The sequence below is a fragment of the Mandrillus leucophaeus genome, unplaced genomic scaffold, assembly GCF_000951045.1.
Source record: "Mandrillus leucophaeus isolate KB7577 unplaced genomic scaffold, Mleu.le_1.0 Scaffold61, whole genome shotgun sequence".
Classification (NCBI taxonomy): Eukaryota; Metazoa; Chordata; class Mammalia; order Primates; family Cercopithecidae; genus Mandrillus; species Mandrillus leucophaeus.
Genome location: NW_012106586.1, coordinates 153,476 through 177,756, shown reverse-complemented (window position 1 = coordinate 177,756; position 24,281 = coordinate 153,476). Strand labels below are relative to the sequence as shown.

The 24,281-nt window shown below is 36.9% G+C and overlaps 1 protein-coding gene across 1 annotated transcript in view; it reads left to right on the top strand.

The window, feature by feature from the left end:
• LOC105553822 (POTE ankyrin domain family member A) overlaps positions 1 to 22,068 on the top strand; it is a 24,622-nt gene extending 2,554 nt beyond the window's left edge. The window contains exons 2-11 of the mRNA XM_011999983.1: positions 4,099 to 4,213; positions 4,376 to 4,549; positions 5,471 to 5,577; positions 8,351 to 8,488; positions 10,696 to 10,766; positions 13,094 to 13,174; positions 14,504 to 14,534; positions 17,625 to 17,697; positions 21,618 to 21,738; positions 22,022 to 22,068. Of these exons, the coding sequence (XP_011855373.1) occupies positions 4,099 to 4,213; positions 4,376 to 4,549; positions 5,471 to 5,577; positions 8,351 to 8,488; positions 10,696 to 10,766; positions 13,094 to 13,174; positions 14,504 to 14,534; positions 17,625 to 17,697; positions 21,618 to 21,738; positions 22,022 to 22,068 (958 nt within the window). The remainder of the gene's footprint in view (positions 1 to 4,098; positions 4,214 to 4,375; positions 4,550 to 5,470; positions 5,578 to 8,350; positions 8,489 to 10,695; positions 10,767 to 13,093; positions 13,175 to 14,503; positions 14,535 to 17,624; positions 17,698 to 21,617; positions 21,739 to 22,021) is intronic.
• The last annotated feature ends 2,213 nt before the right edge of the window (positions 22,069 to 24,281 follow it).

Sequence of the window (24,281 nt, the reverse complement as noted above, 5' to 3'; positions counted from 1 at the left end):
CTTTAAAGTGATTTAACTTCCAAAATTAAGTCTATGTATTTTATTTTTTGTTTATTTTTTGAGACGGAATCTGGCTTTTGTCACCCAGGCTGGAGTGCAGTGGCCTGATTTCGGCCTCCCGGGTTCAAGCGATTCTCCTGCCTCAGCCTCCCAAGTACCTTTGACGACAGGCGCTCACCAACATGAGTTTTTCCTGTTTTTAGAAGAGACGGAGTTTCGCCATGTTGGCCAGGCTGGTCTCGAACTCCTGACCTTCAGATGATCCCCAGCCCCCGCCCCCAGCCTTCTAAAGTGCTGGGATTACAGGCGCACACCAACCCGCCTGGCTAACTTTTTCCTGCTTTTAGTAGAGACGGAGTTTCGCTATGCTGGCCAGGCTAGTCTCGCGCTCCTGACCTTCAGATGATCCGCTCCCCCTTGGCCTCCCAAAGTGCTGGGATTACAGGCGTGAGCCATCGCACCTGGCCCGATATTTTATTTTTCAAGCGCACACTTTAAAACATGTTATTCACATTATAGAAAAGTGTATGTAATGAGAGAAACAGTTCCCATAATATATTAACTTCTGGGCTAAAAATTCTTTGGATAAAATCCAATATCCATTTTATATCCATGTACCCCTATGTAAATATATACTTTACTGAGGAACCTTAGAAGGAAACATTAAAGTGGGAAGATGGTTCGTGTTCTTGAATAGGAAGAATTATTTCTTTCAAGATGGGAGCTCTTTCTGTGTTTATCAATGTCACCTACCCCAAAGAAAAACACCAAAGTTTTAACATTTAAAAATTGCACATGCTATATTTTATTGTTATGATGACATTAAAATTTTTTTGTAATGCAGTGAAAACCAATTTGCCTTCGCAGATATCAAAATGTGCTTTTAATTTCTACAAATGGTTTACTAACAGCTGGAAGACGTACATAAATGGAATAGAATACAAAATCCAGAAACACCCAAATATAAAAAAGAATATAGCACTTGATAATGGTGGCATTTCCTATTAGTAGAAAAAGATGAATTATTTGTAAATGGAGTGCCTGCTGTTTGGAGAAAACTAGCTAAATATGTCACAAAAATAGGTTCCAGATGGAATATAGATTAAAAATTTTTAATATACAAAAAGAAAACTACCAGAAGAAAACACAAGTGCCTGTTTATACAGACACATTTTTATGTTGACGAAGACCTTCCTAAGGAACTCACAAGCAAGCATTTTGAAGGTTGGTTTAGCAAAATAGAAATGGAAACACCCCATACATAAGAAAAAAATTGACAAAACACAACATATTTGCAATGTATTTACAACATACATGTATATACACATATCAGATGAACTGTGTATTTTCATTTTACGGAGGATTCTTTGAAATCAACAAGGAAATAAGCTTAAAATTGGGCAAAGTACTTTTTTGCAGCTCTACAGTTGACCTACACACATAGGAAAACACAGCTCTACAGCTGACCTATGCACATATTTAGTGTTTCTGGTAAGAGAAGGAATTTAAGTTAAAAGAAGAATAAAATACTGTTTTCTATCTACAAAGTTGTGAGGATGAAGAGCAGTGGTACTTATAAGGCTGAGTAAAAAGCGTTGCTGATGGCTTTTCAAATAGACAATTTGGTGGTAAGTGCTACATTAAAAATGTATATGCCCTTTATGCATCAATTCCATGACACTGAAGTATCTTTAGGAAATTATTAGATACATCTAATTTGTTTTCCTTAGTACTGCTGAAAATAGCAATGTTTTAAGAAGAACTCATATAGTGGATTTTATCAACAAATTTCCGTGCACGCATAGGATGGAATAATATGTAGCCATTGAAGGTGCCAATAGATACAGACATATTGAGGGAGAAGAAAAGGAAGAAATAGATAAACAGTTAAGGCTGGTCCTCAGGAATGCTGTCTGCCTGAAAAATCACAGCTACAGTGCACAGCTGCAAAATAGAGCAGCTTGGAGAAAAACTCAGACTGCAGAAGCTGCCTGCCTGCAGAATGACAGCCTGCAGTGCACCTGCCCAGATAAGCAGACAAGGCAGGCAAAGTCCCTTTGTTCTTTGTGTGATTAGCGAGGTCCCAGGAAAAAGTTTCCTCCACCTTTCAGGCATATACATGGTGGGAACTTGCACAGGGAGGCGGGGTGCCTACCTAAAACAAACCCACAGTTGTACAAACAAAAGAAGCAGTGCTTTATGCTTGTCTAGAGACATACCTACACCTACATAGATGAGGGGGAGTTGTGAAGACGGTTTTATAGTTAAGAAAAGTTACTCAAGCAGTTACAGAAATGAGAGCAGTTTTTTATAAAATCTTTTTAATTCAACTGTAACCTGGCAGTCCACTCAGACACCCCTCTCCACTACAGAGAGCTTTATTCTTTGGCTTATTAAACTTTTGCCCCAACCTCACCCTTTGTGTCCGTGCTCCTTAATTTTCCTGGTCATGGACCATAAGCTCTACTACTGTCAGGACCTTCCATCCTTAAAAGCTTTGTGTGTACCTGCCTAGGCTTAGCAAGCTGAAGAGACTTAACATTGCAGTATGAGGACTTCGTCCCAGCAGAAGCTTTTCCTCCCGCCTTTCATACAAAAGCATTTCTGAACGTAGAAAATAGTAAAAGAGAACCTTCAATTGCCATTTTGAAAATTTAAATCCTAGTATTAGTCATTGGAAATATCTGATTTACATACATTCTGTAAATCTAAGTGCCGAATTAAATGAGCCATAACTATTCATTTGAATCCAGAGTTTCTGTTGGCTTAAATATTTTTGAAAATAAAAATAGGAATTACTTGTTTAAAAAATTTGTTGTTGTTTTAACTCCAGCCCTCTTTTGCTATAGTACTTTTTAGAACTAAAATTTATTTAAATGTCAGTCATCTTGGTAGAACTGTCCTAGACCTATTGTATATATCATACTCTACTTAATGTGAGGCACCATGAATTGTATGATGCCCCATTAGTCTTATGTATTATTAATAAGGGAATTTTTAAAGTATTGCCAATTATAGTTATAATAAGTTATGAATTATAAGTGGCATACCAATGTGAGAAGTGTTAAAATAGAAAATGAGCATGTTAGAATTATTGACATACAGCGTCAGCTCTAATCTTTAAAACATACCTCAAAGTGTAGGTATAATTGTATTATTTTACTTAATTAAACTGTCTTTGTTAAGTAGTAGTAATGTAGCAGGATGAGTCGCAGACAAAACTCCTCAGACACCGAGTTAAAGAAGGAGGGGGTTTATTTGGCTGGGAGCATTGGTAAGACTCCTGTCTCAAGAGCCGAGCTCCCTGAGTGAGCAATTCCTGTCCCTTTTAAGGGCTCACAACTCTAAGAGGGTCCACGTGAGAGGGTCGTGATCGATTGAGCAAGCAGAGGGTACATGACTGGGGGCTGCATGTACCGGTAATCAGATCAGAAGAGAACAGGACAGGGATTTTTACAGTGCTTCTCCATATAATGTGTGGAATTTATAGATAATATAACTTGTTAGGTCAGGGATTGATCTTTAACTACTAGGCCCAGGGTGCGGCGCTGGGCTGTCTGCCTGTGGATTTCATTTCTGCCTTTGTAGTTTTTACTTCTTCTTTCTTTGGAGGCAGAAATTGGGCATAAGACAATATGAGGGGTGGTCTCCTCCCTTAGTAATAGCAAAAATTATAATATCTAATAATTATTGAGCTGTTACTTGTGCTGGGAACTGTTCTAATGCTTTGCATAGAGTCTCGTTTAGGCATCATAGTGGTTTTCAATGAGAGCGCTACTATTTTCATTCTCATTTTATTGATGAGGAAATTCAGGCACAAAATAGCTAAGCGATAGCTAGGAAGTGACAGAGTTTAATTTAAAGTAGGACTGCAGCCCAAGTTGAATGGAATCTGAGGGCCACAATCTTTCTGTTCAAATTGGCTGCTCTTTTATTAATGTAGTGAGTAGTAAAAGCTAATAAATACTGTGCTTTTTTCACAAGAAAATTAAATATTTGTTTTGAAGGCAGAGGAATAGCAAGCTATTCAGTGTTTACAATGAATCATTGTATATTTTTAGATAATGCACTATGACTAAAAAGTCTTCCCACTCTCAGGACGGCTCTACATTTGGCCTGTGCCAATGGCCATCCAGAAGTGGTAAAACTCCTGCTGCACAGAAACTGTCAACTTCACGTCTTGGACGGGGAAAAGAGGACAGCTCTCATAAAGGTATATAGTAGCCAACTATTTCAGCATGAGATGGATTTGAATTCAGTGTATAGAATAAAAATGTATTTATCTCATTTGAGTATAACTAGTTGGTCAAACCTGTGGAATGTTTGTTTTCACTTCCTAGAATTTACGATTTATTTCTTGATCTAATACTGACAGGCTGTCCAATGTCAGGAAGAGGAATGTGCAAATATTTTGCTAGAACATGGCACTGATCCAAATATCCCAGATGTCTATGGCAACACTACTCTACATTATGCCATCTATAATGAGGATAAATCAATGACAAAAATACTACTTTCTTATGGTGCAAATATTGAATCAGAAAACAAGGTATAGATCAACTAGTTTTGTTTTCAAAATATTTGAAATGCATTTATTTATTTTTAAACTTTTAATTTCCATGGATTTTCGGGGAACAGGTGGTATTTGGTTACATGAGTAAGTTCTTAGTAGTGGTGATGTGTGAGATTTTGGTGCACCCATCTCCCGAGCAGTATATACTGAACCCCATTTGTGGTCTTTTATCCCTCACTCCCTTCCCAGCCTTCCCTGCTGAGTCTCCAAAGTCCATTGTGTCATTCTTATGCCTCTGCATTCTCATAGCTTAGCTCCCATTATGACTGAGAACATAAGATGTATGATTTTCCAGTTCTGAGTTACTTCACTAAGAAAATAGTCTGCAATCCCATCCAGGTTGTGGCAAATGCCATTAATTCATTCCTTTTATGGCTGAGTAGTATTCCGTTGTATATATATATCACAGTTTCTTTATCCACTCATTGATTGATGGGCATTTCTTTTAACATTGACCTATGTTGAGGGTCAGTTTTACATATTTGGAAGCAAAACCTGAATAAAAATATTTAGAAATAATTAAGATTTTACTTTAAATATTGATATTTTTATTTTACTTATTTATTTTTGTGCATGAATAAGTTCTTTAGTGGTGATTTCTGCGATTTTAGTGCAGCCATCATAGCTTAGCTCCTACTTGTGAGTAAGAACATGTAATGTTTGGTTTACCATTCCTGAGTTACTTCAGTTAGAATAATGCTCTCAAATTCCATCCAGCGTGAATGCCTTTATTTCATTCCTTCTTATGACTGAGTAGCAATCAGTGGTGTGTGTATGTGTATATATTTGCTTGTTGATTAATGGACATGTGGGCTGGTTTCGTATTTTTACAATTGTGAATTGTGCTGATATAAACATGAATGTACAAGTATCTTTTTTGTTTTTGCTTTTTCACAGGGTGGACTTACACCATTTTTACTTGCCGTAGTTGAACAAAAACAGCAAATGGTAGAATTTTTAGTGAAGAAGAAAGCAAATTTAAATGCTGTTGACAACTTTAAAAGGTACACTATGTTGACAAAGAGAGTCAAACTGTAAACTATTTGAAGAAATTTATTCTGAGCCACATGTGAGTGACCATGACATAGCCCTTAGGAGGTCCTGAGAACATGGGCCCAAGGTGATGGAAGCACAGCTTGGTTTTATACATTTTAGGGAGGCGTGAGCCATCAATCAAATATGTTTAAGAAATACATTGGTTTGATCCAGAAAGGCAGAACAATTCAAAGGGCAGGGGGTTCCAGGGTATAGGTAAATTTAAACATTTTCTGGTTGACAGTTGGTTAATTGGTTGAGTTTGTCTAAAGACCTGGGAAATGTTCAGGTCAAGATAAAAGATTGTGGAGACCAAGGTTCTTTTGATATCTTATATTGGTTGCCCTTAGAGACAATAGATGACAAATGTTTCCTATTCAGATCTTTTATTTTTATTTTTATTTTTTGAGACAGAATCTCACTCTGTCGCCCAGTCTGGAGTGCAGTGGCATGATCTGGGCTCACTGCGAGCTCCGCCTCCTGGGTTCACGCCCTTCTCCTGCCTCAGCCTCCCAAGTAGCTGGGACTACAGGCGCCCACCACCACGCCCGGCTAATTTTTTTGTATTTTTAGGAGAGGCGGGGTTTCACTGTGTTAGCCAGGATGGTCTCGATCTTCTGATCTCATGATCCTCCCATCTCAGCCTCCCAAAGTGCTGGAATTACAGGCGTGAGCCACACTGCACCCGGCCCAGATCTTTAAAAGATGGTAGACTATTAATTAATCTCTTTAGTGTTGGGAGGGCCTGGAAGAAAAAGATCTTGCTGTGTTAATAGAGATTCTTTACAGATGCAAATTTTCCCCCACAAAGGACAGCTTTGCAGGGCCGTTTCAAGCTGCGGCAAAGAAATGTTTTTGGGGATAAAATATTTTGATTTTTTCCCTTGTCTCATAGTGTTATGCCAGAGTCAGGTTGGAAAGTAAGTCCTGATATATAGGGTTCAATAAAGCCCATCTGATGAGAATTTATGGTTTGTAAGGCGTGACTCACCAGACCCCTTAGACAGGAATTTGGGAAAGAAAAAAAAAGCAGAGCTTAGTCCTCAACTAGTTGTTGTTGTTTTTCAACTTGTATTGCTCTAGAGTAGTAACAGTCACTCAAGTCAGAAATAATAAATTAATAAGAAGATTAACTTATGGGGATATAGTAAAAAATACCAACACAAATTATCGGTTAAATAGACAGTTATTTGGACTGGGGAGTGTGAAGAAGGGCATATATAGGACTCATCTTCTCTTATTATGTTGACTGATGTTTATTATTTGTGATGTGATGTTTTTGTCATATGAACTTATATTAGCTAAAGGGATTTCATATTAGTTTTGTTAGTTTTCTGAAGTGCGAACTTTTACTTTCTGACTCAGTATTGAACGGATTCATAACGCTTTTATAGTGGCTTTTAACTTCTGCTGCTTATATTCTTTTCCATTAAATATTCTCTATTAAACATAAATAGGAGTGGAAAATCATTTTGCCTTTTGGAGGACTCTGCGCTAAGTTGCATTCTTTGAAGAATATTGATGACAAGTTATTTCTACATGATGGTTAATTGCTATTACCAGATACCGTGGGTTCATCTTTTTTTTTTTCTTTTTTATCTCTAGTGTATTTTGATGTTTTTAGTTTTAGTTTGTGTGGGCAGAGGGAGTGAAGATAGTTTTAAGTGGATACACTTTTCCTTTAATGAAGGAAAATTGTAGGTGGGTGATAAAGAGAATAGAGCTAAGCTTTAGATTCTTACAAGACTGGGTTTAATTCCTAGCTTTCCCACTTGCTAGGTGTGTGACGTTGCTGTTTGCATGCTGCTAATAAAGACATACCTGAGACTGTGTAATTTATAAAGGAAAGAGGTTTCATTTACTCACCATTCTGCACGGCTAGGGAGGCCTCACAATCATGGTGGAAGGTGAATGAGGAGCAAAGTCTTACATGGCAGCAGGCAAGAGAGCTTGTGCAGGGAAGCTTCCATTTATAAAACCATCAGATCTCATGAGACTTACTGTCTACCATGAGACAAGTATAGGGGAAAGTGCCCCCATGATTTAATTATCTCCACCTGGTCCTGCCCTTGACATGTGGGGATTACTACAATTCAAGGTGAGATTTGGGTGGGGACACAGCCAAACCATATCACCTTGGAAACATTACTTATCACCAAATATGTTGTCCTGTGTGAAGAGGATAATAAAGGAGGATAATATATCCTTCATGGGTGGCTGTGTGTAAGAAAGAAAGATTATATATATAGCATGTAATGTGGTTCCTAGCACATGCTAGGTTACCATCATCATTAACTGAAAATCCTATGACTACTATTATTACCATAATTATTAATGTTACTGCTTTCACCTTCCAAACAGCTCTTACTGATAGGTCCCTTAGTTTATTTTTAATTACAACATGTAAGTCCAGGAAAGCAGTGGAGAAATCTTTACTTAAAACTTTGCCTACTTTAGATAAGTGACCACAGCATGGTTTCTTGCCCATCAAAGGACTTTATTTAGCAACTTCTATTATGTAATAGTTGACTGGGACAAGAGGCTTCCTCTTTGTCCCTTTGTTTTAGCCTTGGTGGTAATTTACAAAGACAAAGGCTTCTGCACCTCTGATGCTTATGTATGTTAACACATGTAAATGTTTAATTCTACATGGACAGGTAAGATATTAAATTGGTAAGGCATACCAAATTAGCTTTTAAAATTTAGAGTCCCTAAGAGTGAAGTTTATCTCTGTTATTTTAGAACAGCCCTCATACTTGCTGTATGTTGTGGATCAGAAATTATGGTCAGCATTCTTCTTCAGCTAAATATTGATGTCTTTTCTCAAGATATATATGGACGAACAGCAGAAGACTATGCTGTTTCTAGGCATTATATTAAGTAAGTGTTTACATTGAAAGGCTATTAACACAAAATGTTAAGGTTTAAAATGCTTATAACTATCAAATCTTGTATGATATTTCTTAGTTCAGTTCAGGAGAGGCAGTGATTTAGTCGACTTCATCAGCCAGAAATCAAGCAAAAGGCTAGACTAGATAGAAGTGGCAATTGATGCAGGATTCTTTATCTCAGGACTTTTAACTTTTATCTTTAGGAATCTCAATGTTGTCCATTTTATTCCAAGAGTAACCCTTGTACAAGGGATACAAATAGTGTAACATTTTTTATTTTTCTAATTAGTTATTTGGGTCTTGAAATGGACAGTTTAGCAGAAAGTCTTGTACTGTCTTCTGTGGGCTATCTCCTATATCCTCCTCTTTGATTTTTTCAAGAACCTAAGGGGTTCCCTAATTACAAGGTAGAAAATCTTTTTACAAGTCAGAAGGAGGAGAGAAAAAGGACATTCTAGTCAGTCTGTTCTTTCTGTCAATCCTGTTGCTGCATTGATGCCATTGAAACTGGTCTTGCAGTCTATTAATGATTGACATTTGCCACCAGGATGCCTTTACTGGATTCAGAACCCTCAGTCCTCATGGTGATACATGCATAGACTTCAAAGTTACAGCTGTTTTAGTTCACATACCTAAGCTTATGTGTTCCCATTGTTCCTACACCATTGTTCCCAAAGCACCAGCACCCTGTTCTGGCAGCTGGACCTTCTAGCTTTAACCACAAACAGCACATGACCCTTCCCCCGACATGTAAAACCTATGTGGAACCCACATCTTAGCCTAGACATAGCTAAGACTTTCATGGTATGTTATCCTTTGAAGCCCTTGTTGACCTTTTCTTTAGTGTGAATATTAGTTAGGGTTGTTCTAAACTGTCAGAGAGGTTCAAATCATGTTGTAGAAAGAGATCAGAGTTTCTTTTCTTTGCTACCAGATCTGTATCTTGAAGCTCCTCTTTATCCTTATAGTGTCTTTTCTTGGGTGGTAAAAAGTCTCATATCACCCTTATGCAGAGCAGTGGGCCCCTCAAGACAGTTGTTTTCCACAGTATTGAAAATCTCCCAAACTGCTTGCATCTCTACCTGAAGTTTTAAAAATATTTTCAAATTTTACCTCATAGGAAGCCATTCAGTAGAATTCTTGGAATCTCAGTAGGTTAGTTGGATTTATCAGAGTCAAGGCTCATCTGTGACTCATCACTATCCATATACAAAAATAGGGCTTTGTGCTTCCTTTGGCAGCACATATCCTAAAATTGGAACAATACAGAGAAAATTTGCATGGCCCCTGCATAAGGATGACACATAAATTTTGAAAGTGCTACATATCTTGCACAGTCACTGGGAGATCATTTGACTATTTGCTGGCTAACCCTGAGGAGACGGTGTGAGTCTTTGTGATTTACACTACAAAAATATTCATGTAAGGTGATCTATAAGATGAGAACGAAGCTGAGTAACACTTGAGATGTTGTGTGGAAATGTATTGTGAGTACGTCCCTTAGAAATAAGAAAATGTCGACATACATCTCCTTTACAAATACATTTTGTCTTCCATGTCAGTTGGAAATGAATGTGGAGATTAAGCATCACTGTAATAAAGGTCTGCTTGTTCAGAGTTTGAGTCTGTAGAGAAGAAATAGTAGTGTAAGCCAGGTTTTGACATTCAGAGTTTCTTTTCTTTGCTACCAGATCTGTACCCTGCAGCTCCTTTTTATCCTTATAATGTCTTTTCTCAGGTGGTAAAAAGTCTCAATTCTCTCTTATGCAGAGGGTGATATTGAGAATCTCTGAATTACAAGCCACAAAGAATAAGACAACTAATAAGCGAAATTAGGACTCTTATTTTTTTGTAAAATTAGGACTTAAAAACATTTTCTGAAGATTACAATATTAGAACCTAATATTGTATTAATTAGGATTAATATTAGAATATTCGAATATTAGAATATTAGAACCTATGAAAAAACACACATTGGGTTTTATTTGGAATTCCAAGATAGTTTCAGCAATAAAGCTTAAGAACAGTTTATTTTATTGCTTCAAATTTAAAAAATGTTAATCTCATTCAGTCTCTGTAATCGCCTACCGAAATAAGGCAACAAAATCCTCACTTTTTAGAAGAATTTAATATATATGGTAAATATTTTATATTGGTATTAAAATATTAGTAATTTTATTTATTTTTTATACTTAGAATTTGCCAACAACTTTCTGACTACAAAGAAAAAAATATACCAAGAAACACTTCTCAAAATAGCGATCTAGGTAAGACTTCTGATAGTGAATTACTCTTGGTGGTTGTACCATAGATAAAAAAGTAAGAGAAGTTTGAGAAATTCCTTTGTAAATTGCACATTCTTAATTTTTTCCTCAGTAGATTTCAGAAATATTTAAGAACTTCATTGTAGGTAATTTATAATGGCAAACAGTATTGCCTGAAAAAAATTATTTAATTATGGTTCCTAAAATTCTGTATAATATCTCTGTATAAATAAGAAAAAAATACTTTTAGGATGTTGTGTATTTTCTTTATAGTCATATTATAAATTGAAGTTGTTATAAAATTAAATATTCGATTTAATTTGTAAAATAAGTGGTTTGCATTTAGTAAATGAATATTATAGTTGGTCCTTGAACAATGTGGGATTTAGGGTTGCCAATCCCTTGTGAAGTTGAAAATTTGTGTATGATTTTTTATTTTCCCCAAAACTTAGCTACTAATAGTCTACTGTTGCCCAGAAACCTTACTGATAACATAGTTAGTTAAGACATATTCGGTATGCTATATATATTATATACTGTATTCTTAAGATAAAGTAAACTAGAGAAGATAAACTGTTATTAAGATAATCATATGGAAGAAAATGTGTCCTATTCATTAAGTGGAAGTGGATTGTGATAAGTCTTTATCCTCATAGTTTTCAAGTTGGTCAAGCTGAGGAAAAGGAGAAAGAGCAGTATTGGTCTTGCTGTCTGAGGTGCCAGAAGTGGGAGAAAATCTGTGTAGAAGTAGAGACCCCTGCAGTTTAAATTACACACATTCAACTTCTCCAACACACTGGGTTTTTATTCAGCCACAATTCACCATTCAGCCCCTGACTCAAACCTGTTCACAATCTAGTATCTAGCTTCACTAGATAGAGAAGCTATTGAAACTGTGGAAAACAGTGTTTTCTGTCACTAAAAAAGTAACTACCTTTAAAATGGAAAACCCAACAATGCCTTTTTGTTACCATAAGCAAATGGTAATAAGAACTGCAAAACTTAGCCAGTGTGCACCAATACCAAGAGGAAATTATTTTTCAAAGATACCTGCTGAGTCCAGAAGTCAGAAAAGCAATTCCTCGTTAAGAAGCATAGGCCGTGTTACATATTCTTCTAGCAACAAGGTCACACCATTATTGACTTCATTACTCCTAATTTAAAATTGAATGCCATATAGTAACTTTCTTAGAACAAGATGTGTTCTTCTACCTGCTGGTCAATTGTCATGGTAAAAGTAATTTTGTTTGAACAAGATACTGATATCATTAGCCAAAAGATTATCATAATCAGTATTCAAATTGCCCAACTATAGGCTCAACAAATTATAACAAAAGCATAAAAATGTTTCACAATAATAAAAATGCTACTTTGCTATCTGCATGTAACTCCTAATACACTGTACAGTCTGAACAGTGTCAGTACACCTTTAATTGCTTGCATATTTATCCAGGTGCTTCTGTGAGTTAGATTTCGCATGTTGCAGAAGACAAAGATGGGGTAGACATAGTTCTGGTGTTTAAGGTGCTCATAATGGAATAGAGCTGTCTCTATTTCATTTGTGTTTTTCAACAGAATTTCCCAAAAAACAGTGTTTTTATTCATTTATTGAGCTGTCCACTTAAGAAATAACTGTCAAGTGTCTTTCAGATGTTAAGCATTTTTGTAATGTCACAGAATACAAACATTTAAAAATACAGTCAGGGCCAGGCATGGTGGCTCACACCTGTAATTCCAGCACTTTGGGAGGCTGATGCAGGTGGATCACTTGAGGCCAGGAGTTTGAGACCAGCCTGGCCGACATGGTGAAATGCCGTCTCTACTGAAAATACAAAAATTAGCCGGGCATGGTGGTGCATGCCTGTAATCCCAGCTACTTGGGAGGCTGAGGCACAAGAATCGTTTGAATCTGGGAGGCAGAGGTTGCCATCAGCTGAGATGATGCCACTGCTCTCCAGCCTGGGTGACCCAGCAAGACTCTGTTTCAAAACAGAAACAAAACTACATGCAGGAGCTTGTTATTATCATTAGCATCTAATAATGTTATCAAGTAATCAAGTAATAACTTGCTACTTTATTAAGTGCTTACTGTGTGCTAAGATGCCCTCTGGAAGCTTATAATTGTCCTTTATTACATATTTATTGTTCAATATGTGCCAGACACTTTACGTGGTGAGAAATGAGAGCTTTAAGTGGGTAGGATTTAAGGTAAGAAGGCAGGGTTAGTTGAACTTTTATAGGTCAGGAAGCAGAGAATGGTGTTTAAAGAAGGAATATCTAACAAGACTGTATGGCAGAACTAACATCTAATGAGATTGCACTTTTGGCAGAAGGAACATCTTACAAGATTGTGTGTTTGGCAGAAGGAACATCTAATGACGTTGTGGCAGAAGGAGCAGCAAGTGCAAAAGGTAATATGCTTAAGTGAACTTTGCAGGGTTTACGAGCACTTCCCTTTTGCTAATGTGAAAAGTGTGAGATGTGAGTGGTTGGGAATAAAGTGAATACCTAGCTAAGGCAAATTTATGACTGCCTTTTTTATACTATAGAGGTGAGTAGATCTTATCCTGTAGACCATGAGAAATTTACCGGGTAGAATGCTTTGGGCTGCAAATACTAGATGAGATAAATAAAAGTGGCTAAAACAGTAGGGACTAGAGTTGTTTTGGTGGTTCGGTGATATCATCAGATCCCACTTGTCCCTCTTTCAGCTATGCTGTTGTCCGTGTATTGTTCATGTCCCCTTTCGTGATTGGCTAATTAGCAACAGCTCCAAAAATCATGTTTTCACAATACAATATCCAAAGGCTAGAAGGGCTGATTTTCTTCACGTTTTATTGAAATAGAAATCTCAGAATTATGCAGTGGACTTCCTGCAACATTTTATGGGCTGAGTAACATCACATGTTCTTTCCTAACCAGGCACTGGGATAGCAAATGGAGTTACTGTGATTAGCTTAGGATAACTGTTTCTCTTTTTGGAGCTGGGGAAGCATATTAGTATGCTAAATATCCTGATACTTTTGTGTCCTCTGTGTATTCTCAAATAGCCCATCTTCAAGCTCACAATTTTTTTCTTCTGCTTGATTTATTATTTTACTAAAAGACTGATGCATTCTATAGTATGCCAGTTGCATTTTTTTATTTCAGAATTTCTGCTTGATTCTGAGTTAATCTTTGTGTTATTGTGAATTTTTTTGCTATTTGAGTTTGATACTGTTCACTTACAATACAGATTTTGCTAATAATACCAGTCAATTTGACAGAGTTCAGTTAGGATTATGATTATTGAACATAGCAGTTCACTTGTAGGTATCACATTTTTATAAATCCCATTCTCTGTTGAATTTGATAGATGCAAAGAAGGGAAAGTAAGAATTCTTAAATTATTAATTGGCTGTCAATAATGTAATTAATATTAATTTTAGTATAGTCTCCAGGTATAATCTGAAAAAGAATACTTGGTAAGAAAGCATTAATCTTATGCTTTAAAAAACATTAAAAAACAAGGTCTAAAGCATTCATCAAAGTGTGCATAACTTTTAAAAATGAAGATGGCAGAGTCTTGTTATATTATCCACTTTGGTCTCAAACTCCTGGGCTCCTCAAGCAATCTTTCAGCCTCAGCCTCCTGAGTAGCTGAGATTACAAGCAGGTACCACCAGGCCCTTTTAGGCTTTTAATATTCTACGTTTTTCTATTGTTGATTAAAATGCATTTTACTTTTTTTTAAAAAATAGTGGATGGGCGTTCTGAAGACTCTGCTGTCAGGTAGGATTCACAGATTTTTAAAAATTATATGTTAACTAAGGTAATACAGAGAAAAGAAACTAACATCTCTTGAGTGTTGTACTCTGGGCTAGAAACCATATTATATGCTTAACTCATACAGTCATCATAACAGCTTTGCAAACTATCCAGGCTATTATAACCAACTTTTTACTAATTAAGCAACTGTGGTTCAGAGAAGTTAACTGGCCATGATCCGATAATTAACAAGCAGCTGACCTATGATTTGACCATCAGCTTGCTAGACTCCCAAGCTCCTTCTCTGTCCCTCAGCATAGACTGATAGATACTGTGCAGCCCTGGGATCAAGGTACAGGTACAAATTAGATGAATTCAGAAAGTCAGATCTAGTTATATATTAACTCTGGCTTACACACTTTTCCTTAGAAGCCTGTTTAATTTAAGAGTTTGTCCTAATATACTGAACAATTTCGGTGGTAACCAGTGCCTCATTTTTACCCTCAAAGGTTTCAGGGCAGGTCTCATTTAGCTATAGCCACAGGACCATGGGTTTTCCTTAAGCAAGACCAGGCAAGTCCTGAAGAGGAATTATTTTCTTGTAAGTGAAGGGTATCTACATATAGACCATGTTATGATAAGTATATTTCACATCTAGTTAGAGGCTGTTTCTAATTGATTTCTCTACTTACTGACTTCCCAGTTTAGTTTTCTCTTTAGTTTGCCCTGCCTAGTTCCATGAAACTGTTTCCTCAAAATCTGATTTTTCTATAATCTTTTCTTGAGTTTTAACCTTCCTCTCTGCTTTTCTTGGTGTTTTTTTTTTCTGTTATTTTTTTTCCATTTCTTCCAGCTAAGTATTCCCCCTTTCTCTAGAGACAAAATCAAAAGCACATAGAATTTCAGGATTTTAAGGAATCTTAGTGAGAAATTGAAATATCCTCTAGTACTTCAATCTGTGTTTAACACCCTGGTCAATTGGTTGCTCAGATGGAGAACCTGAAACTGAAAGAGGTTAAAGTTACCTATTTGTTTATAGGAAGTGGCAGAAATGAGAGTGGAACTCCTGAACTCCTTTGAAAGCTCAGTGCTCTTCCTTTTTTTTATCATCCTGTTGGTGGGTTTTTTTAATAATGGAAAGGGAAAGTGGGAATAGGGAAAACAGTGGAAGAAGAAAGATGGAATTAACTGGTGAACGTAATGGTAGAGGATAAGTATGAAATTAGCAGAGAAAGGCCTAGTTTGAAGAGAAACAACACTGAGTAAGGTAGGAATAAGGGTTATAGAAAAGAGATCAGAATATTAGGGTTTATGACAAATTTGATAAAGATAAGTTATAGGAATGAAGCATACAGGACATTGGGAGTTATCTAGAAAGGCATATTAAAATAGGTTCAAAGGAGTCCTGGACAAGTTGCTGCCTTTTTGTTTGTTAAATTGGAGCAAGTGACACACTTCAAGGTTTCACCACAACTTGCAGAGGGTGTCTCAGAGCCCCTCCAGTACCAGGGGCCTGGAGGTTGCTGAACTACATAGATCTGTGGCCCAGGGACAGGTGTCCTCTCACCTGCCTCTTTTTCTAATCCACTGACATCCTTCCCATGCCCATGTAGGCTAGGGCAGGGGTGGGATTGGCTGGCAAATAAGTCATGGAGCTTCAGTTGAGTCGTTGTTACCGCATCTATGCTGGGGCAGATGACAGATTCCCTTTAGCTTGTTTTCCAGGAAATAGAGAACTCCTGGTTTTGGTAATTGGAACCCACCCCTTTAGGAGTTTGTACTTCCACTGGCTGAATATTTAAAGGTGGAGGTTGCCACAGAGCCTTGCAGAAGAGGAATCTACAAGTGGGAGCCCATAGGAAGGAAGATAGATAGTCCTTAGGGAAACAGAGGTACAACTACCAGGACTGTGTTTTTCCAGCAATCTCTCTCCTCGGTTATCTGAGAGCCTCTGAAAGATTTTAAAGGGCTTGCTAGTTTATGTGAACCTGAATAGGGCAGGACTTACACAGGGAAAGTAATTGGATTTTATAATTTTACTGTTTTAACCCTTCTGGGAATAGTGTTTTTAATAATAACATACATTTGTCCTCTGACTTTTGTATATTTAGCGTTTAGACTCCTTGTACTGTTTCAGGGTAAAGGGAAGCAATAAGGCCTTCTGAATTGATTTTCACACTGAAGAACCGAGACTACCACTTTCAAGTGACACAGATTAATCTTTGAACCAGAGATAGATAATGGAGAAAAGACAGTTTTTTCTTTTTTCTTTCCTTCTTTTTTTTTTCTTTCTTTGTTCCCTCCCTCCCTCCATTTTTCCTTCCTTCCTTCCTCCCTTCCCTTTCTTCCCCTCCCCTCCCTTTCTGTTCCTTTTTTCCTTCTTTTCCCTCCCTTTCTTTTTTCTTTCTTTCTTCCTCAGAGTCTCACTCTGTTGCCCAGGCTGGAGTACAGTGGTGTGATCTTGGCTCACTGCGGCCTCCACCTCCTGGGGTCAAACTGTCCTCTTAAAACAGCTTCCCAAGTAATTGTGACTACAGGTATGTGTGTAGCCTGTAGGTATGTGTGTAGCCTGGCTATTTTTTTTCAGGGCTGGGTTCTTGTCATGTTGCCCAGGCTGGTCTCCAACTCCTGGTCTCAAGCAATCCACCCACCTCAGCCTCTCAAATTGCTGGGATTACAGGCATGAACTACTGTGCCTGGCTGAGACACTGTATCTTTCTACCTTTTTTAAGGTTATCAGATTTGTTACAGTTCAGGTAACAAAAATTATGTAAGCTGTTAATTGGATTTTCAGTTCAGCCTCCAGGACATACAGTTTGTGAAGACCTATTATTCTCAGGCTCTGCCAATAGCTCTGGCTGTCATGATTTGTTCTGGAACTGAAGGTGTCTTCATTGACTATATTTGATATGTTGAGAGAGGTGGAAGGAGGTAACTAAAATCTTTTATAACAGGTTAAATTTTAATTGTATTAAGAAATATTATTTAATACACAGATAGCTGACCTCTCACCTGTTTGTTTTCTTTTTTTGGAGGAGACATCCAGATATGATCTTGGAAATTATTTTTAAAGAAATGAATGCACTAATTTTTATGTATATTTTTGCTCCAAAGGTTTTCTGGCAAACAAACTATTGATTATTTTTTGCCTACATCAGATTATGAAGACATTGATTCTGATATCAAGGTAAAAATGCTCTAATGAAATTAATTTTCTCATTCTGAATCTAGGTTTCTATATTTACTTTTAAAATTTAGCAGTGGTCTACTTATTGTTTTATGTTTGTAATGAATAGTTGGTTAGAGAAAGCCTTTTTTAGAAATACAACTAGTTGAGTTAATTTTTTTTTTTTTTTTTTGTACTTTGGTAAATAACAAATGATCGTTAAATACTAACAGGGTGAGGGTAAAACAAGAATGGCCTGGAAAATACAATGTAGCAGGGAAATTAGGTTAAGCTTTCTTACCATAGAGGAAATTTGACACATGGTCAAGGTTTATTTTGATAAGTATCCTTACTGTGGCTTTTAAATCATACACACCTTTATGATACTTATGGCTAATGAAATCTTTAATGGATCCAATTACTTATAGTAATCATGGAATCTCCTGGATGCCTTTCATTGTCAAACCTATACAGAAGAGAGCATATCATTTCTTTTTTTCCTTGGACACTTACTATTTTGGTATCATGTACTTGTTAAGAGAAAGCTTTTTCTCTGTTTCTATCCTTGATTGAGTAGTTAGACTAAAATAATATTAGAAATTACAGAAATTTGGCCAGGCGCAGTGGCTCATGCCTGTGATCCCAGCACTTTGGGAGGCTGAGGCAGGCGGATCACTTGAGACCAGGAGTTTGAGACCTGCAAAATATAGCCACACTTGGTGACATACACACCTGTAGTCCCATCTACTTGGGAGACTGAGGTGGGAGGATAGCTTGAGCCCAGGAGGTGAGCCAAGATCACACCAGCCTGGCCTACATGTTGAAACCCTGTGTCTACAAAAAATACACAAACTAGCCAGGTATGGTGGTACACGTCTGTAATCCCAGCTACTCGAGAAGCTGAGGCAGGAGAATCACTTGAACCCAGGAGGCGGAGGTTGCAGTGAGCTGAGATCATAGCCCTGCACCCCAGACTGGTGACAGAGTGAGACTCTGTCTCAAAAAAAAAAAAAAAAGTGGAAATTTAGTTGAGTATTGTGGCACATGCCTACAGTCCCAGCTATTAGAGAGGTTGAGGTTGAGGTGGGAGAATTTATTGAGCCCAGGAGTTAAACACCAGGCTGGCCAACATAGCAAGACCTTTTCTCTAATTAAAAACAATTGTGGAAAATTAGAAATGTACATTTTCTTCTCAAAATCTGTATTACAAAGAGATTCCACTGCGTTTTCCAAGTCATTTCATTAAGAATACACTTTTAAAACTCTTCATCTAAATGAAGAATACATATTTTGCCCAATATAACAGCCAGTTCTAGAAGCAGAGACTCTTAATAACCATAGAAGACTTTAATTTCATTTTTTTTTGCATTGTAGTTTGTGAAAATATCAACTCAAAATCCTTGTATTACGTACTTAAATTTTAAATTTCAGAAGTTTTTGTATTTAGCTACTTAAGTAATCATTTAAAAACTCCTGCATTAGTATGAGCTACTGGAGGTTAGGAAAAATATTTGTTTGTATCCCGGAGTACCTAGAATAACATCTTGCATGTAATAAGCTTCTAATATTTTGGAATGTAAATAAATTCATGGACAAATGGATTTCTATACAATGAAGGGTTACAAGTAACATAATATACATAACTAATAAATCTATTACATTTCTAAAATATGGCTTATATTTGTATTTCCCTTTTTTTGTGTGAGACGGAGTCTCACTGCGTCAATCAGGCTGGAGTGCGGAGTGGTACAATCTCGGCTCACTGCACCTCCACCTCCTTAGTTTAAGTGATTTTCCTGCTTCCACCTCCTGAGTATCTGGGATTACAGGCATGCACCCGCCATGCTGTCCAGGCTGGTTTCAAATTCCTGACTTCAAGTGATCTACCCACCTTCGACTCCCAATGTGCTGTGATTACAGGCATGAGCCACCATGCCCGGCCTGTATTTCCTTTTAATGTATACGATGCATAAATTCAGATGTGTTATATTGTAAACATATGCTATAAATAAGAAGGAAATGAATTAGAAATATGCTATCACTAGAAAAGATGATCACAGTATATTTTCTAGTATCGTTCAACTCTAAGCTTAGATTAGAATTTTAGATTAAAAAATTTAAACTTTCTTGAGCCTCAACTCATGTTCTAGCAAATCTATCTTTTCAAGCCATACGTTACTCTGTAGAATTCCAATTACTAATTCTTTGTCCAAGTGGAGCGTTTCTTTTTCCATTTTTCTCTCTCTGTAGTAATACTGTTCCAGCTTTCAGGTAGTGGTAGCTGATCATGTTTAACTAATTTAATATATCATTTTATAGTATAAAATTAAACTCTTTATTACAGCAATATTTACGAAACACTGATTTTGGAGTAAATACTGATCAGTATTGTTAGGGATATACTATGAACACAGGTCTCTATGATGTATCTGTATTTTTCCATGAACCTTCCTGTACTTGATGATATTTCCTTGGTTCCTGCTTGAAAATTATAGATGTATTTGAAAACTTAAATCATCAGCTTGGATAATCTTAGCCTAATTTTTTATGCTAGATCCTTTCTCCAATTTTTAGGTACCATTCTATATGGTGTAAATAGGAGATTAGAATTATTAGTATGTTGTTTACAGGGGAATAAGAAAGCTATGCAATTTTAAAAACAGGGCTTTACATTTCTCTCTTATGTTATACTAGTGCTGAAAAATGCCTCATCATTCTGTAATCACAGAAGCATTTCTCTTCTACAGTTTCAAACTTCAGAATTTTTGAAAAGGGATGTTCTGGCAGCATTTTGAATTGATGTTTTAAAATTAAAATTTTTGACTCAATTTGAAGTGCATGTTACCACAATATTCCAGAAATAAATGTTTGCATGTATTAATAAAAGTGTATCTTATATTTTTGAAAAAAATGTTGAAATATGTAATTGCAAAATTGAATCTCATAATTTATTTTTTGTACTTATTTTCATTTTCAAAATTTCAGAGTTCTCTATAGGCTTGCATGATTTAATTCTACTGATTTTGATCCTTTTGACTTTTTGTGACCTACTATCATCTGGTTTTTCTATCCTAGTCAATAATACCTAGTAAGTAGCACTGAAATGTCGAAGTGGAAGAAATTTTGGGTTTCAGCCCTCCCTCAAATCACCAGTCCAGTCACTCACCAAGCTCCATATTTTCCACGAGCTTACTATTTTTATATCTTACTACTGTAATTCACTCTCTGACCCATAATTTTGAAATACTCTTGTCTAGTTTTGTCCCCCTCATCATGTTCTGTTCGTGTAACTTTACATTGCTGCCAAGGTGACCTTTCTAACATATTTTTATTATGATCTAACTCATCTGCTTTTGCGTGGATCCTTATTACATCCTGGGGAAAGCTCACAGTGTAGCAGGATACACAGGATACATATTTTTGTGTTTTGGCCTGATTCTCCCATTTTATCTCTTTATCTCATTCACTCTGTGTTCCAGTTTTATCATTACTTTGGTAGCCCTCATTTGCCATGCCTCTTTTTTTTTTATTTTTTATTTTTTTACTTTTTTTTCTCATGCTGTCCTGTATAGGAACCCTAATGTCCTCACTCTACACTTTGTCTCTCTTTCAGAATAGTCCCTATCTTTGCAGCATTTCCTGAACTTCTCAGGTAGAACTGACTGTTAGCCCTTTTGTGCCCTTACTGTACTTGGTTCACTTCAGTTGTAGAACTAGTGAATTATGCTTTTCTGTTTTTATTTGTTTTCATATATTTCTACCCTCAATCAACTATAAGGCAGAATCTATCTTGTATATACATATTCATCTTCTCGCAGGATATTGCCTATGATTTGATAGACACAGTGAATGTTTGAGGTCTTACTGGTTGAATGATTGAGTGGTAGAGTGAATAAACACAATGTTTCCTGAAGTTTGTTGTTGTTGTTGTTTTTTAATAGGATGGACCAATTAAGCCAGCAAATGGACAAAGACAAAATGATACTGGTGTTACTGCAAGTGCCCCACAAGAATACACAAATAATGACAGTTTAATTTTTGTTGACAAAAACAACAGAAGTGGTAAGTTAGTGAATATCTGTGAGAATTTTTTAATGCTTACATGCTATTATTAAAACACATTAAAGTATGTGAGACTCAAATACAATATTCAGCTCTTTGAAATATTTTTACTGTCTTTCTTCATATTACCAATTTCTTCCTAAATCTACTTTAATCCTCTGAATTTCTATTTTGCTATTCTACTTTATTGAGATATTTGTGAATGCGTGCAGCCTTGTTTATGTATTTAAGATTCAGGGTGGTAAGTATTCTCATAACTCTCTTTGTTCATAATGTTTTACAGATACAACAGCCACATCAGGATCCGGCCAAGACAGAAATATGGAATGACTTTTGGATTCTGAGGTATTGTCTATTGTTTTTGTTGTTACCATTTTAAAATATAAGCATTAGTGATGTTAAAACGTTAAAGAAGATACTTTCACTTTGCTTTCTCACCGCTGTTTGTGCTTATAAGGAATTATTTTCTTACGTTTTCAGCCCCTAACTAATAAAGCAGTTATGGACTGAGTATATTGCTACTGCATAGTACAATTTGGCTAATTTGCAGAATTCATTTGAAGCCAGTGTAGTACAGTTCAAAAACAAAGCTCAGAAGTCACAAGGAATGAGTTTGGATTCTTAAGTAAAAGGATTGGTAAATACTAAGAGGGGGTAGAGATGAAAATAATGGGCTTTTAAATACATTGTGATACAACAATTATAGTAGGCTAAGCTTTCTTACCATAGAAGAAATATGAAATATGGCCAAGGTTTATTTGGATAAGTATTTTTACTGTGACTTTTAATTCATGCAAACAGGCCCAGTGTGGTGGCTCACACCTGTAATCCTTGCACTTAAGAGAGGCCGAGGTAGGCAGATCACCTGAGGTCAGGAGTTCGAGACCAGCCTGACCAACATGGTGAAACCCTGTCTCTACTAAAAGTACAAAAATTAACCAGGTGTGGTGGCGGGTACCTGTAATCCCAGCTACTTGGGAGGCTGAGGCAGGAGAATCACTTGAATCCAGGAAGCAGAGGTCGCAGTGAGCCAAGATGGCGCCACTGCACTCCAGCCTGGGCATCAGAATGAGACTCTATCTCAAAATCAATCAATCAATCATGCTAACATGACTTATAAAACTTACCATTAACTAAATCTTTAATGGACACAGTTACTTACAGTAATCATGGAATCTCTCTGGTGCTTTTCATTTCTAAAACTGAACAGTAGATAGCATATTCTTTTTTTCTTGAACACTTATTATTTTGGTATCATACATTTTCAAAATGTTTTTATTTTAATTTTTGTTGAGTACATAGTAAGTGTATATATTTATGAGTTACTTGAGATATTTTAATACAGACATGCAATATGTAATAATCACATCAGGGTAAACTGTATTGATCACCTTGAGCATTCATCCTTTGTGCTTCACATAATCCAATTATATTCTTTTAGCTATTTTAAAATGTACAATTAAGTTGTCTTTTACTGTAGTCGTCCTGTTGTGCTAGCAAATCCCAGGCCTTATACCTTCTGGTTTTTTGGTACACATCAATCGTCCGCCAACCCCACACTCTACAGCTATACTTCCCATCCTCTGGTAACGATCCTTATTCTCCCTATCTCAATATATTGAATTGTTTTGATTTTTTGAACCCATAGATAAGTGGGCAATATTTTTCTTTCTGTGTCTGATTTATTTGACTTAACATAATGATCTCTAGTTTAATCCTGTTATTGCAAATGACATTTTCCTTACATTTGAAAAAAAAATTTCAATAGTTTTTGGAGTACAGGTTGGTTTTGGTTACATGGATAAGTTCTTACATGGTGATTTCGGAGATGTTAGTGCATCCGTCACCTGAGCAGTGTACACTGTACCCAATGTGTAGTCTTTTATCTTCCAACACCTTCCCACCCTTCCTCCCCACCTCCCCAGAGGCCGTTATATTATTCTTATGCCTTTGTGTCCTCCTAGCTTAGCTCCCACAGAACATACAGTATTTGGTTTTCCTGAGTTAACTTTACTTAGAATAATGGCCTCCGGCTCCATTCAAGTTGCTGCAAAAGACATTAGTTCCTTCATTTTTTATGTATGAGTGTATTCCATGGTGTCTATATACCAGATCTTCTTTATCCACTCATTGGTTAGTGGGCACTTAGGTTGGTTCCGTATCTTTGCAGAAGTGCTATCTGGGAGTCAGGGACTAGAGTGAAAAACCTCAGAATTTTACTTGGTATTCTGTTGTGCTGTGGCTGAGCTGGGCCTCACACCGCAAGGTGCAGTGCTTCCCACTCTTACCTCTCCTGTTGGATGGCCGAGGAGCCTCGCCCTGTGGCCAGTGCCACCACAGGTTCTTAGGGCGCACTGCCAGGCTACCGCTGATGTCCACAGGTTCTTAGGGAGCACTGCCAGGCTACCGCTGATGTCCACAGGTTCTTAGGGAGCACTGCCAGGCTACCGCTGATGTCCACAGGTTCTTAGGGAGCACTGCCAGGCTACCGCTGATGTTCTGGTAAGGCCTGAGGGCTCTTCAGTTAGCTTGTGGTGAATGTT